The following is a 17,554-nucleotide window of genomic DNA, read 5'->3' as shown; positions in this document are numbered from 1 at the left end:
AGCGAGAGACTTGACAATTTCTATAAGAGGCGCGCAGCTTGAAAAGTTTGAGAACCACTGCTGTAAAGCATATGCGGACCCGGAATCGTACAAATTGAACAATATATGGCTTGGTGACGTAAAGCGCCCGTGATCAAATCTCTGCTCTGCTGTCAAGATGGAGCGACCTGCGGTTCTTGGACGTTTTTCGCACCTCCACAAAGCTTTTGACATGTAGACCCCGATTTCGTAAAATCCGTATTTTTTTCTGCTCAGCATTGCCTGATCAATTTATCACACCCTGGTTGAGGTACCAGGCCCGGGTAAATAGGTAAACACACTCATAAATCTTTATTATAATTAGAATTTTATAACAATAAATACTAATGCAGTGAACCTAAATTTAAAAACAACTACGCCATCAGCGATGACTGGAACCAGACTTAGAAGGTCACAATGATAAACCACACAACAATGTCATGAAAAGGCGAAAACTGTTTGAATCCACAACAGATATTCATATAAAACGATTTTAACCAGATCTAATTTCAATAAAAGTGATCTCCGAAATTTTTGTATACTTCCAGTATCATGTCTCCCCTCATAGTCTGAAACCGCTCGAACGCAACACTTTGACATGTTTAGGAAACCAGATGAATCGGATCTGGTACCATGAAGTACCTAGAAAATTTTTTTTTGTCATAACTTAAATTTAGTGTTGCAATTAATAAGAAAGCCGCATCTGATTTGTATTCATGTCCACATGATCCTACGAACAAATTAGAATTACATAATGTACTTTCGGATAGTTTGATATATATCATCAATTTGTTATATACGTAGAAAAATACATTCATTTGAACCATGCACAATGGCTATCTATAAAAATGACCTTAAATTGCTTTATTCCCATAATATTCATATCAAAAAAATAGATGTGCCTAATGGTTTTAGTCGTTTTATGAAAACGAAATGTGATTAGATCATTGGAGCTTGGAACTAAGTTGAAGAAAAACTTTGTGATGGAAATTCAAACTGTTACAGTGTAAAAAATAACACTAGGCCTAAATAGTCATCACATTGAAATTCTCTAGTTTCAAAATACCTCAAGCATCCTCAACAAATCGTTTGTTTTGAACAGCATTACCATTGGCCTTGGTACAGTGTTCAATATTTTTGATATTCCAGGAAGAAAACCTGGTACTTCTGTTCTTATTGAATTATCTTCATCTTCAGAAAACTTGGTCCTGTAAGAAATAAATAAGTTATAATGACAATCCAGCCTTACTCATCATTCATCAATGTATATAAAAGTAAATTAAGCAAAGAAGTAATGCACGAGGATTTAATGGATAGATGCGAGATATTCAATGATTCAACAAAACAGTGTTGACAGTTTATAAAGAAGGCAGGGCTGAGAAGCTGGAAACAAGCTTACCAAGATAGATGGAGCTGGGACCAGAGCTACCAGAATTTATTTACCAACCAATGATTTACCTTTTTATGCCGCCTTCACAGACGACTTCCCATGAACGCACGGTTATCATCGTTGCAAATAAAGGATACATGTCGCCTACTCCAAACTTGGAAGAATGCTGCTTTATCTTCTTCACATTTGCACTGATGAGACCTTGCCAGAGTCCTGCGTATTCATACCTAGCATGAAACAGTTCAAATATGTTAACCGTTAATGAAATTGAAACCATTGGTTAATTGTAAGGCGAGCTTTCGAAATACTAAAACATCCTCAAATTAACATCTCTTCCACTCAATTTATTAGTATAAAAGTCAAGTAATATCTGACATTCAAGTTCAAAAAATATATCTCACCTAAAATCATCATCAAGTGTTTGGTAAAGTCCATGATCCAACAATACAAGTTCAACTTCACTGCATCTGGATTTTCCTCCTAAGAAAAATGGTAAAAAGCTTCGTATCCAACTTAGACTCAGGAAAGAACCATCTAGAATCTTTCGCTCTTCATCACTTCTTCTTTTCACAAGTACATTACCAGGATGTGGATCACAGTGCACAAAACCATGAACAAATATCATCTCACTGAATAGTTTGCCAAGAAGTCTGAAAATTTACAAACATAAAAATAATTCCAATTTACATATAGCCACATAGGGTGCCACGAAGTGGCTCTTTGGAAGACTTGAGCAACGGCCTTCATTCCGTCGTTAAGTACCATTCGTGATGACCATATTTAACTAAGGTAAATTAGTTGTGATTTTGTTTAATTATATATATAATATTTGACTGTAATGCATTTGTTCTTTCACCTATGTTTGTTGGCTTTTTGTGCAAATGTGGCGAACAAAATAACTGGAGAATCTATTAGAAGCAAAGCCCACAAGTGTTAAGTGTATTTGAAAGGAGGCAGACCCCAAGGATAAGAAAGTTTTAGAACCACTGACCTAGTACAATAGATAACACTTATTTGACAATGAATTTGAAAAATTTACGGTCATAGCTGATGAAAATTTCTATGAGCGTTTTATGAGTTTTTTTATATTTGCCTCAAATATTATTCCAGTTTAAACAGATAGTTCATGGATATCAAGTTCAAAAAAATTAAAATCTCAATTCGGCTACCCATTTCTGGTCACAGGTAGAGAGAGCTTGATCTGGCCTCTAACTACCAGAGATCTTATATCTTACAAAGGCAAATAATAATTAGTATTTTTCACAAGTCAATACAGAATGTGATAAAAAACAGATCCAATCAGGTTAAATCATAATTATGCTCAGTAGGTAAGGTATGATGCGAAAAACTAACAACAAAATAAACAAACAACAATTTCAGTACTAATTTGCAAACAGTCAGTTTTGAAGTAAAATCGACTTTTCTACAAAGTACAACTGGTGGATAGACGAAAGTAATTTTGAATCTGGCATATTTCAACTATATTTTGACCCAATCATAAATCTCAAATATAAGTTGTGACAATTAACATATCCTCAAAAAATTAAATTCTAGTGGACAGCATACCTTGAAACATGATTGCAGTCAATATTATTTCTTTTGAAATAACCCAAATCGTTGACTTGCCCACCTTCACAATATTCCATCACTAAGACACGTTCACTTGATATATTCCAATGTATCTTAGGAACCTTATTATTGTCATAAACAAAGAAGTATTAAAAATCTTGCAAGTTTCAATAGTGAATATCCTGTAAAAGCACATTGTTATCAAGGTATTATTTTTCCCAAATTGCTATTTCATTAAACTTCCTGTCATACTTGTTTATTTATGTTAGTTTGGACATTTGGTTTTTATATTTTGGCAAATCAGCACAATAATGTGTAGCAAAATAAAATTAGCTTTTTAACACTCTGAAACAGTGGCACTTCAACAACCAGGAATAAAATAAGAATTGTTGGGAAGGTGCATTTTACTTAAGCAGCCTCCTCACATGAGTTGCTAACTAGCTTTATTTTTGGGCGCTCCAGAAGTATGTGTACCAAGATGGCACACAACCTGAACCCTAATCTGGTACACATAACTATGTTCAGGCTGTGCGCCATCTTGGTTCACATTCTGGAGCTTCTATTTTTCAAACAAGGAATTCATTTTTTTAAATCAGCGTTTAGGCAGGTTCGACAAAATCATAAGGTTAAAGATACCTTGAGCCATTCAAAGCATTTCAATTGCTCAGCCACTTTTTCTGCATTTTTTCCTTCATGTAAAAAATCAAGTTCTAGAGGTAGATGCTTCTGAGTTTCTTCTGATAACCAAACCATATTGAATTCTGGAAATATCTTTGCAGCCAATCTGAGACACACAATGAGTTTAATTAAATGGGATTCAAGAGTCTATTGTTGGTTTATTCAGGGCATTACACTAAGAACTTGAAGTATTACAAACACAAACTTTGCCATTTGCATATATTACCCAAGGTGGCAAACACAGTGGCAGGAGATACACTGGAAATTGAAATTTCAAAAAATAGAAAAAGGAACAAGAGCTCGTCATCAATCTACGGTATAAGAAGTAAAGTTTTTGAGATGGAAAAAAGATGGAAAATTTATTTAAAATAACCAGTTGTTTTACCTATAAAGTGAGAAAATGATGCTAAGCATGACTGACTCGTGAGCAAACTGCACTTTAATAGCATGTACGTAGTCATTACTATCATAAATTTGTATATGGAGCATAGTATTGATGTGTAGTCTTACAATAAACTGGCTTGGGTGATAAAGTTTAAATTACACATAAAACTTGGAAAAAACCAAACGTTCTTTGCAAATGAAAAAGGGTATGCAACAAAGTGAAATAGCTAGACTTATGAAAAAAGTACGCAGGTATAAATTATAAACAAAAAACAACGTACTTTATTCACCTTGTTGCACTATCAGTCACTTTCATATCAAAATCAGCATGCTCTCGCACTTTCGGATGTTGAACTTTTACAGCAACTTTTTCACCTGTAGAACGTAGAATTGCAGTGTGCACTTGAGCTAAAGATGCTGTTCCAATAGGTTCTGGTGAGAAATTGATGAACAACTCATCCAGATTGTCAATGCATAAATCATTTTTGACAACCTAAACAAAGTCAACAGTATTGTCAGTAATATCTGCAACAAGAAATTCAATGAGAATGTCACACTCTCCAACACTCGCAAATAATCCTACACATTCCGTAAGTCTGAAAACAATAGCTCTGATGTAGTTAGAATGTAATACTGATTCAATATATAAGTTAGATTTAATATTCATCTCACCACGACCAGTGCAATTCATTTTCATTCACCTGTACATATATGTGTGAGTGCTATACTTGTTAAAAATCTGTCCCCCGAAAATGAACCACTGCCAAAGTGTCTTCGTTATTTACATTTGGAGAACCCTTTCCAAGATTCAAATTCTAAAAATCTGAAGCCTTGCGCATTCGTTGTTGCATTGTATTTCTGGAGTTACCATATAGAATTGAAAAGCTGTGGTCTGCATGCTCTCAATTTATTACATAATAGTTGACTTAATTTGACATTCGTTCATTTCTTATCTTTTTTTCTATACATGTTTACAAATATTTTGCTCCAAACAAGACCCTGCACAAGCAGCAACTGCTAGGCAAAAAGCCACTCTAGTTAGGAAAAAATCATGATTGCCTACCCGACTTAAACCTGGGCTGTCATATTTTAAGTCTAATGCTCTCACTGCCATCATAATCTTTATGTATTTACCGACTCAATCTCTTGCAATGTACTCTTTGGTGCATCATCATGGAATACTTTCAATACTGTTGTATATTCACGAGGTAGAATGTAATCTAATGCTCCAAGCAATTGTCCCATCTTAATATATGTGCCTTTGTTTATACAACATAAATCATATATCTTGTGAGCTGATCGAGTGTGTGCCTAAAGATAATAAGAGATAATAATACATAATAAGAGATATTAAAATTGTATTCTAAATTTTTCCTCTTAATTTCAACTTGTTAGTTAATTTTGACTTGTTTCAATTGAAATGTAAATATCTGAAGATGAGAAACGATTTGTGAGCCTTCAATTTAAAAGCTTAGTACCAAAGTAACATCTTCATTAATGTTTTTTTAGATATTTTATTCATTATAAATTCTCAATGACAAACCTTCATTTGGATATGGGAAATGGTCCATGTCGGATGTAAACATAAAAAAAGTCACTGAATGCTACAAATGACCAGTAAAATGAATCAATCATGACATGAGATATAAACGGAATGGAGTATATTTTTTTCAGTGGCACACACCAAAAATGTTTAAAACTTTCTCTACACACTTTTAACACTGAAACAAGTATACTGAAATTTGAGATAGCATGAAAGGTGTCATATAGCGGGCTATTCACAAAATCTTTTATTTTTTGAATATTCAAAATTTGGTGAAATTTAAATATAGAAATTTTACATTGATACCTCAGAAAGTGCTCTCTCATATTCATCAGTATCGTTGTCGAATTTCCTCAAAGTTAGCTTGTAGTCAAGAATGATAGATAAGGTCGTCTTAGCAACTCTGGCAGACCGCAGAGGTGTCACGTCATAATAGGACATCAGTATCCCTCCACCAGCAAAGGCTCCCAATAAAGCACCACCAACTTTCAAAAGACGAAGTGGCATATTCACTTATTTTTTGTCTTATTCATATTAATAAAACATTGCCTAGCATTCTATTTTTAATAAAGCTTTATCTAAAATAATTATACAATTATATTTATTTAAATGACTGTTCATAAATGCGCCATGTTCCCATCTAACGTACTATTTTAGTATTTTCACCTACAGACCTACTAATTCTGTAATTTCTGAATCTGAAAAGTGGAAGGCATATTTCAGTAGTCTGAAACTGAACTACTATAACTGTATAAAGACAGAAAGACTTGAATTCAAAGCATAGACAGATAGAGGTCCGAGATAATACTGTAATATGTGAAGTCTGGAAGTGGGATTCATTCATCACATAGGCACCAAGAGATTTTCGGCAAATGATAGAGACTAATAGATCTTGAGAGGGAAATTATGAAATGGAAGAAAGCTATTCATGATAATAGAATTCCTTGCATTACAGCATCATAATGCTTTCATGAATCACTACCGTACACTATACCCGACTTGGAATGGTAACCCGACGAGAGGCCGTGGTTCGCCATATGGATAAGCCGCCTTATCGGCTTTCCTCTCCCCCGGGATAAATATGTAAATCTTATCCTTTTTTATCCTTAATCTTATTAAAAATAATTAGTCTTTTTTAATCAATTTAAAAGTAATGCTCTCTAACACAAATATATTCAGATATTTCTGTCACCTTTCCTCTGTCTGTCTTTGTGTAGCAAGACTGTATTGCGCAATGAGGTATAACCACCTAATGGGCAGATGAGTATAACACCTCAATCTGTCCATGGCAAATGGCAATGTCGACAATTATGGCCAGACTGTCGATAAACATACCGAATAACCATTCATTCAAAAAAGCCCTCTAGATGGCGCAAGATAGCCAGAAATTTACACCGAGAGATCACAATTTACAAACATGATTCGAATTATCGAATACTTTATGCTTCCTTGGCTTGAATATTTTTTTAGTCTCATTTTATGCGAAACCAGTTCAAAAGTAGCGTTTATTTTCCTTAAAGTCTTCTCTGTTCCCTGATATGTGAAGACTAAAGAGCGACTATTTTTTCAACGTGTATACCGAATATAGTGTCATATTTATCAGAAATGGTGGAATAACCCTTCCATCGTTTTCTTATCACTAGAAATAAAATGTATTTCTTGTGAAAGATAAGGAAATGCGATAATCAACAAATTCTATCAATTGCCCGCACCGTTAATTAAAAAAAATGAAGAACTTGATTTTTAACTTGAACTTTTCGTGGTACGCTAATTCGTTAATAGCTGACTGCTAATATAATGCCTGGTTCTGAGCGAAGACGTAAAATTCCGATAATCAGATAAGCAGATGACGTAGATGTTTTTTTAGTGGAAGGAATAATGGGTAAATGTCGCCAGTATGTTTCATCGTGATTTTATGATAGGATGGGATTTACATATTTATCCCGGAGGAGAAAAAAGCCAATAAGACGGCTTAATCAAATGGCGAACCAGGGCCTCTCGTCCAGTCCATGTCGCGTATGGGATTAGTCAGCCAGTTATTTGTTTTCGGAAGCACGGACTTGATGGTGTAGGAAGCCGTACCGACCAGGTTACGAGAACCACCCCACGCGGCGAGGAGTTCAGCAATCCTCTCGGACATAACTATCCCCGCATGGGATTTCAACCCACGCAGGGTAGTCAGCGGTGCGGTGGCAAGAGTATTCCTAACGCTCAGCACGACGCGGCAAACCGCCGAGTCCGAGCAAGCAACCGCGATACGCCATACGCGTGAATAAAAAGTTCACAAGCCACGATTCCAGTCTGTGGTGCAATAATGTGACCGAAACTTGTCAATGGCTTCCAAGTTCATTTCGCACGCTCGCCATACACGTATATATATATATTATATATAGTCTGTAATGATTTTTAATCTCACCTCCATTGCCCGTCTTATATTACTTCGTATGATAGCACTGAATGAGAATTGTATGGAGATATCACTGAAACAAATTAACGGGAAATTGAAATATTCACGTTATTGTTAAACATCACATAAAATTGACCGGCCATAGTGAAGACTTTGGCCACAGAGTGGTACACGTATTCGACCGGCAATTGCGGCTTCCTCTACAATTCGAGTCTACGCATCTGAAACAATTAATGTTTAGCTATCTATCTTCCATGCCCCACTTATATTGGTACGGAGCTCAGAGTCAAAATTTCGCTACACGGTTAAGCTGCTTATCTATTTTCTTCTATCTGGATATAAAATATAAATAATATGATATATCTTGATTAGCAATTATCCTAAACATCTATAAGCGCAAAAATAGAACAATAATAAATATTTAAAATGCACAGTATCAAAATGTAATTGAACTTCATTTTATTTATTCAGCTAATATATCCATTGTACCAACGGGGTCTTTATTCATAAATAAGATACCTGCAACTTTTAGTAAGGATCGACCGGTTCGCTGAATATCCCCCCTCGTCCTCACATACAAAGACTTTCGTTATGTAATTTAAAAAATAATAATAATCTGATTTCTACCCTATTACCCTCGGTTTCACGAAAATGTTAAGTATAGTATATTGTGGGGACTGGAGGGGAGTCAATCACAGGTACCGACTACCATATATAACATTTATACTAGTGAATGATTTTAACGCTATGAGTATAATAATCTTTCACCACTGAAAATTTCAAAGCAATTGGTCCAGTAATTAGGGAGAAAATCTATTTTTCATAACAACAATAACATGAAAATTAATTCTAACATAACATTAAAACGATCTATATGTCCGCTTCATGTCCAAAATATCATATAACAATATTCTCAATACAAAATGTCGGCGATAATAAAAATTGAAGCCGGTTTAGTTTAACTGTCTTTTTCGTTTTCCAAAATTATACTAAAATCGCTCACAATAAAAAAAATATTCGAGTACATTACAACTACGCTTTATGACAAATCTAGGGTGACCATATTTCATCACCATTCGGTAGAACATATTTCACCTGTACCTGAGATATATACAGTGTATATCTACTAAATTATCAAGGCCTAAATATGGAAGTGACAATAGACGAAGTGCCGACATTGCAATATTGCATTTTTGTCTTAACGTGCATCTGTAAGATAAATTTTGCCTTTATTCGCCCCAGTACCGCACCCGCACGTAATGCACTCCGCTTCGCTATCAGTTCGATCTTTTCTTAAGCATTGATACTTCTGCTTTATTTCTAGGGTATAAGAAAGATTTTTACTAGGTCTACTGACGTAATTTTCTCCCAAATCGAAACTACACTAAATTGCGAAATACAATATGAAATGATGTAAAAAATAATTGCAGAACATCACGATTTTTACGTGATAAACAAGTATGCATATAACCTAGAGCAGTGCTTCTAACTTTTGCGGGTCTATCGAACCTCTACGCCAGGGGTCGACAACCTTTTGTCGCTCGCGGGCTAAATTTAAGGGTTGCAAGTCATTGGCGGGCCGCACATATTTTCAGAAAGTTGAAAACCGAACGGATGATACTTTTTATGATAAAAACCAACCAGTGATACATCTCTCGAATAGAATATAGACTTATTTCCTCATTGCATCGCATCTCAAAAAATTTTATCTAAATATTTTCGGCGCCATTGAACCCTTTGGACTTAGCATTAACTTTTCTGCGTTTCGCCTAATAATAATTAAATTATGGGCTCATTAAACGAGTAATTGTGAATTTTATACTTGTTAAATTACAATATACAGTAATTCAGTCTACACTTATCTCACAATAAATTCTGTTACGTAAAAAATATAATCGTCAAAACAGATTTTGTTAGTATAATTCAGTGAAGCGTCGCGGGCCGGCCGACCCCTGCAGTCTACGCTATTGTGCAAGCTCCCGTCCCCATTCAACGGTTGAAACTAGGAGCGCAATCAGAACTTCACAAAGGAGAAGGTAATTTTGTGCAAGTTTATAGAAAATGATCATTGTGGTGTAACCTTAAATACGAATGTATGTGGAAATATTCATTGTTGTGTCACAGTGGTGCCAGCAGCAACCATCTTTTGTTGTATAAAATTGCATTTTTGAAATTCGGAAGATCATAACTCAAAAATGTTGGTAGCTCAAGTCATTCGTTTCCCAAACTTCAAACTGCATCCGCGTGCGGATTAATGTTTTTTTCACGGATATTTGATGAAATTGAGATAGCCTACATTATGAACTAGCGCCATTTTGATATGAGTTTTAATGAAGGGAACTGAATTCATGATGTAACAGCCATTGACATGTCCAGTAAAAAGTATATCTGCGCGAAGCTACACCCGGCTAAGCTATTTTGCGAGTTGTTTAAACGTGTAAGACTGTATTGTATGTCTACGATAAACTATCGTAATTTTAATATTTTTTCTAATTAGTAGGCTGGTTACTAGAGAGATTTTATTATATATAACTGTTCTAGAATCTAGAGGGCATTCGGCAAACCCGTGGAACAGCTCCACCGAACCCATGGTAAAAACACTGACCTAACGGTATCTCGTATGCTACCATCTCAATGCATTGCGTCATGCGTGTCATATGTGAAATGATATTTACAAGTTTCTACTTACTTTAAAATTTTCTTAAAAACATTTGATTATATTATAAGAGAATTTTAAATATTTAATCCAGTGAAAAAGGAGGACAAATCATCCAAAAGAAGGACGTATGGTCACCGCCTAGCCCTAGACAAACCCTCAGCTACATTTCAAAAGAGAATAACACTATTTGACTTTACACATCTCATTTCGCTCTCTTGTATTGTACGTCTAAACGTCACTATCGGATATAGGTCACCGAATAAACGTTCTATTCGACTAACGTTCATACTACCTACTTTCAAATAATGTACTTCCGTTCAAGTTTGATGAATCCAGCAGTTTTGGACTGCAAAAACGTCGTCGTTTGTAAGCCATTGGTCGTAAATTTTGACTTAAACTCTTGATTCCAGAATATTATCCCGGCTCCGGATGATATGAAAATACGCCTCTTACTCCAACGTTTGAAAAAGCAGGCCACTCCATTTTTAACTCTACAAGCTTGGTCACTAGGACTTATTTTGCTTCGAAACTGTTAATTATTGATATCATATTAAAAAAGAAGATCGCATGACAGGCTGGAATGTTCCAATCTCGTAATAGCCATCCAAAATGTTATAACTCAAGATTTTAGTCTTCATCATACATCTATAATAGCTTGTCAGAAGTCTGTAATATATAAAAAGTTTCGAAACCTTGTGATGAAACAAAAGTAATTCGCGATTTTCTAGCGACAAGCAAATTGAAAGCTGCAGGCTGTATCAAATAACTATAGCAAGCAAACCTGTTGTTTTGACTTTACTAATCTAAGCTTACATAATTCAAAGATCCATTAGGACGCCAAGATCGACCAAGGTAAATTAACATGTAAGCTTTTACAACCAGGCAAATGTTGCAGACGAATAGCTTTTGTACATCATGATTGTGTAATGCCCATGCCTGGCGTGAATGTAGGCACTCGCGCGGTAATACATCGACATATGGAAAGCCAAGCGGATTTCAACGTTAACCCCTCTCTTACATTATATAAAACCTGACGAATAGCTTGCTAACCGCTTTCATAAGCTAAAAGTGAACAATGATACGATCACGACGAGATATAAAAGAGAACAAAAATACGCAATATCTTGCCCTACGTCGTCATATCGCGTACCGGCTCATCAAATCATTTGTCTCGTCTGGACCACAGTTGACTCAAATTTTACCTAAACTGATATTATATGAGCGAAATGAAAAGCATACCGCCCGAAAGCAAAGCTATTAAAAGAAACTAATTCTCGTCCCTGCACTCTCACCAAACTTTTCCCTTCCTCTTGCCGCAGTCAATAAATAAGCACAGCGGACAAACCTTATCAATTCCATGTATTTTCACAGTTGTTGGCTTTCGTGCGCAACGCGGCACATACACTGCCATACATACATTACGACTATAACACTATTCTGCTTAACTACGCAATCGAGTCTCGTAACGCCCGATTATTTCGTGATGTTTCAAAAACAAGCGTGTCTTCGTTTTTCTTGTACCTCTCGATATATAACTGACAAAGACAGGCTAAATAATATTCAAAGTTGTGGTACAACCACGAAAAAGCCATAGTCGGCTACCGCGTCTGATTCTACCGAAATATTGTTTGGAAACTACGTTATCTCCTATTTTTGTATACAAAAAGAGTTTGAGAAATTAGTGAGACAGATTTGACCACCACGGAAAGGTTGTAAAACTTGACAGTTTCCTTGTTCAAGTCACAGGTACAACAAGAGAAAACCTCTTGCTGCAGTGTCGATAAAATGTTAAAATATATATAACAATAGCCTACCCTTCGCCATCCTTGGGCAACGATGATGCAGCGTCAAATGTTTCCAGATAACACATAGATGTGTCGTACATGTATTGAGTGATTACAATTAAACCCGTCATGAGAGTCGTCAGTTTGAGCTGAGCCATTTGGCAAGAACAAGTGCTACATAAATACAGGATATGTACAAATGATAAAGTGACTTCAAATGAGGTATAACGTACCAGACACACACGCCTATATCAGTAAGACATTCCCAATCTAAAATTTTTATCACGGTCACGATCATTAGCCTCAAAATGTGTCAAACGAAAATCGTAGCGCTCCATTTACTGTAAGCCGTTTGGTTAATTTGCATGAAAAATGAAACAACATTCATGAACGTAGGTATTGCTTGCTCGCAGTTTATCATGAATCAGAATACTGTATTGATAATGTAAAAGCAGAATCACCAATAATCGCGCCCAAGCGCGATCATTGGTCTGGCTATCCATAATCAATACACGACTGACTTGTATTTTTTGAAACGAGTTGCCATGTGTAATGATGGTAATATATAAAGCCTATTTTACTAAATGTTTTAGTAGTAAGAACGATAATCCAACACACTATGTATGTCATCAATAAAGCTGTAACTTCACAAGCAGTCGGTGAAAATATTGTTTGGCGTATTACAGGTATGAGGATAGTGGATGACGTGTTTATCTCACAGCAGACGTGCTTTCGGTTAAGTAGCCAGCAAATTTCCCGCAGCGACCCGTTCGTCGTATTTCTTTTGTCTTTTTATTGCGTGGCTGACGGAAAGAGAAAACGCGACTAAATAGAAGTAATTTTTGTCCGCCCTGATCATCGTTGTGATTGGTTTAGTTTGACTACGAAACAGCGACGCTGTTTATGTTCATTTTGATCGTCTCGCATGTTTAACCACGACAGATATGTCTTTGTTACGGTATTAGTGATTTTAACAGAAATATGAAATACTAGAAATTGCGTACCGTAACGGTGAAATAAGTATCGGAGAAGAATGCAAGACCCTTTTCTGTCATTATTGTTGATCTTAGAAGTGCTGACTGGTCTAGTATATTGAAAAGTGTTACAATGGAATTTCCTACTTCAGAATGTCTGAAATTTGGAATGACAGTTATAGCCGACCAGATATTTGTAAATCGTTCGTCCTAAAAGTGCTGTAAATAGCTTATTGAGAAATGGTCAAATACAGTTCTGCATTAGGCTGCAAGTATACAATCCATCGAAAAATGTTGTCACCTGGAATATTCTTTACAGTACCCTACTACTAAAGAATATACAAAAGTTAGCGGAATTCATTTGAATAATATTGTTCGGAATATGACATACCGGTATGTCTGTCAATGTAATACTGCCATTAATGCTGCATTTTCAAAAAAACTTAGTCCTAAGTCAATGATGGCTACCACCATGAACATAAATAGTCTATGAGTTAAAGTTATACAGGAAAAATAAGCAGTCGTGCAGTATTACAAGGTCAAGCTGGTTAACTAATATGCGATGTTGTAGGTAGCATGATTTGTTATTACGATGCGAATGCGCCACATAATCGATCATCGAGGTGGCTTGTACTCGGATGAAGAAAAGAGGCCTATTATCGATTTAAAGCATGCTATTCTATATTTAATTTATTTCCATCGCTGTTTCTTTTTAATTTCTCGACAGAGCAAGCAACCGTCCGTTTATCGTAATGTAAGAAGTCGTAAGGCCATGGCTTCTCCGTGTACGTGTATACTCATGGCACACACACGCGAAACCATTCCAGACAAAATATGATGACCTGATATTGTTTGATCGGGCGTGTGTTAGTGAAAAAGAGCGTCTGGAGTGTTGTTGCATCGCTTGATCATACACGGGTAAATTTACTTTATCAAGTTGACAAAATCCTGGACCGAAACAAGCCAATTTATGAAATCATTTCCGCGTGGGATTTCACTATACTGTCGCTAATGTTACATGTACGTATCTAAAATAGTTTAGTAGTAACTACACTGTTGCATTAACAGGTAGGTTAGTTAGCTCAGTCAAGATTAATCAGTGAAGAAGTTATAGTATGTGAGCGGGAATACATGTAGGATACAATACAATCTTGAGTTTAGATAGTTTTGTGATTTCGATAAACAGATATCTTTTGTGTTTTTGTTAAGTACGATAACAAATGTATGTTTGTGTTTTTCTTTGAATTATTTAGTAAGCGACTCAATTTCCACATTGCAATAAGAGTACTATGACTTCACTTAAGTTATGTTAACGATTTGGAATAATGACGTTTCCTGACTGTTATTCTTATGACTACCATGTATACGTGCCAAATTTAAATGTATTTCAGACAATTTTGGGGCCAAAATATTCCTTGTACAACCAAACTATTAGTATATCATTGAAAATAAATTATCTAGTTGCGGCTGTAATGGTATAGCGGTAATCTGCCGTCGTTACAATTCTATCGATTGAAATATCAGGAATTAATGAAAGGGGTTTGAGGTGAATAGAGCATTAGAAAAAGTTCAGATCGCGTAACAATAATGTATATGTCCATCTCAAACCAGTTTATTATATGTGATTAGAGGCATTTTGCGCAGTATTCGAAGTCGTCGGTCGGCGGAATGAAATGAGTATGCTTTCCATTTGACAAATGACAAGCTAGGTTGGTCGGCGGTCAGTGGTTAGGTTGCAGTAAGCATAGTGACGATGATGTTAGTTATTATCATTGTAGGAAGAATAAATTGCTCGGGGCTACATAATATCATGTTTGTGCTTAGGACTTGGATATCGGTTTTTCCTTTCATTTGCGGTCGCAAACGAAATCTTGTCATTAATTCGGTTTGATTTTTGTTTCGCTCTGACTAGACTAGAATGTGAGTATATTATATACAGGATTATTTTATTTTTATGATCACAATCTACCCAGTTTGATATGACGGTGGTATTCTTTGTTTATTAATTGGTCTTCGCCATACTGATTCTAAATAGCGTACTCGTTGTGTTAAAATTTATTGAATGTGACTTATCAATAACGGAACCCTGCGGCAGTAAACATTCGGAATCGGGTTTATTCATACATGCTTTTAAAATGACCGAGTTAGAAATAACTATCGCAGCGCCCAAAACTAGTTGGCTTTATCATTATGACAACTTCGCAGGAGTACATACCTATCAGTACTCAAAGTCATGTCTACTATTGCCTCATTACCATGCAGTGGTTTTATTATCTTCGAGTACTCAAAAATAAGTTAAACGCAATTTATGAGAGGTTGCGTTCTGCGTGAACTAATGGCATGTTTTTACTGAGCTAGAGTTAGATTGAACAAATGTTTGGTATAATTCGGCATTTGTTATTTAAAATGCTGATTGCAATCGCTTGAATGCAATGGTAACCGTTCGCCATAACTAAACACGGCATACGATACAATGATGAAACTATAACTGCTGTCAGTTAGACGCAAATCGTTTTCGCATTTCAGAACTAAGAGGTCTTTTCGGCGAGCAAGATTATAGGCCAAATATACAAGTCGCGTCATAGACTGTCGTTCGATTAACCCATTATGGACATTTCCGTGCAGGCGGGCTTGATTGAGGTTTTACAGTTGGTTTTCATACGATCTTATTTGTTCTGAGTTCTGGTGCATCGTGATAAACAGCAAATGTAGCGTGGTCGGGAAAAAAAGAGAAGGGACAAATGAAAATCACATTACCGAACACGTATCCTATATTACGTTATTGATTACACACCACTTTGAAGAAGCACAATGAAAAAGCTAGCAGAAGGCGGCCAGGCGTGTGTCTCATGCACACACACTCGTTGCGCTACTTGCTATCAAGGCGCAGCAATAATATAATAATATCACACACGGAACATTACTTGTTTACGGAGAGACAACTACGGGTTTAGGAACGCCCCGCGAAAATCGACGAAAATGGGTAGAAAGAGTTAGCTAAATCGCGCGACCAGGTCGATAAATTATTGAAAGCGAAAACTGTGTCAAATACGAATCATTTCAATGTGCTATCTCAGATATAAGGGTATATCAAATCCGCACTTAGTTTGAGTGAGGAAATATTGCTTTTAAAATATGACTTCCTTAGAAAAGACGTTCGCAGTGGACCCGAAGTGTAAATCCAAGGTATATTGCTCTGGATCAGTATTTAGCGATATCGTAAAATTACGAATGGTTAGTTGAAAGTGAAGTAGCTCTTTTCCCTTCTATCGGTAATTTATACGTATCAATTATTTTAATGTATAATTCTATGGGAAATCAGGCGCAGTTTGTATGTTCCAGCTATATACATGAATATTTTTAAATGTTTACATGAGTTATACTGCCAACCAAAATGCATATACGTTTCTTCATATTCGAAGATGGCCCGTGTTCGTAATCCGAATAAAAATGTATCGTGTAAGCATTTGAATGGGTTAAAATATATTTCAAATGTTATCAGTTTTTTGGCGCAGGCGGAAACATTTAAAAAAAAAAATTTCGATTGGTAGTGGTAGTTCATTCAGAAATTTAAACTTCATTTTTGTCCTTGTAGAATCCCAGATGTTCGGCACAAATGAGAAGTATTCTCAAGTTAGCCCGGTCTGTCGAGCATATAAAATAATCTCTGTACATGGAAGGCTATTCGTGTGAGATGAATCACTATGCGCTTTAACATAAATTTGTCTTTCACCTCTCTCAAAAACACTTATCTTTATATTTCTCTATTTGTTGCTTGCGCACCTTTCAAGTAAGGCAGAGCATTTATGTTGCCACTCGAGGAACATAAACCATCGCTCTCGATAATATAATATCACCAGACTACTCGTTTAGCTTATTTCGCTGGTTTAATTCTCACTTTTCCGACCGCCCCAAAACTCAACCAACCAAATCGAAATGAAAACGTGTGTTTCTTCGAGTGGCGTGCAATCACTTTTGTTATATTACCAATCCTCGCTATATCCGATTCACAAAGGTTTCGTGGTCGAGAATAAGAAACAAATAGCTTTTGTTTGAGCGCGGGCGATTGGTGGTTGATAACCCAAATCTATCTCCGTGTGTAAAAAAGCATAACGCAAGCGTAAGGTTTAGCTAAACTCGCACAGCAC

At 36.0% G+C, this 17,554-nt stretch overlaps 1 protein-coding gene across 1 annotated transcript; it reads right to left on the bottom strand.

Moving 5' to 3' along the window:
• Nucleotides 1–307: 307 nt before the first annotated feature.
• Nucleotides 308–6,181, bottom strand: LOC120343148 (aarF domain-containing protein kinase 1-like). The gene is made up of 9 exons (XM_039412268.2): nt 5,889–6,181; nt 5,174–5,350; nt 4,330–4,532; nt 3,614–3,761; nt 2,975–3,099; nt 1,810–2,058; nt 1,477–1,635; nt 1,085–1,226; nt 308–660 (listed from the first exon to the last, which is right to left on the bottom strand). Exons 1-9 carry the CDS (start codon nt 6,087–6,089, stop codon nt 457–459), a joined length of 1,608 nt encoding a protein of 535 aa, XP_039268202.2. The 5' UTR covers nt 6,090–6,181; the 3' UTR covers nt 308–456.
• Between the last annotated feature and the right edge of the window lie 11,373 nt (nt 6,182–17,554).

Source organism: Styela clava, chromosome 3, assembly GCF_964204865.1.
Source record: "Styela clava chromosome 3, kaStyClav1.hap1.2, whole genome shotgun sequence".
NCBI lineage: Eukaryota > Metazoa > Chordata > Ascidiacea > Stolidobranchia > Styelidae > Styela > Styela clava.
The sequence above is the reverse complement of the archived record's forward strand: the minus strand, read 5'-3'. Positions and strand labels throughout refer to the sequence as shown.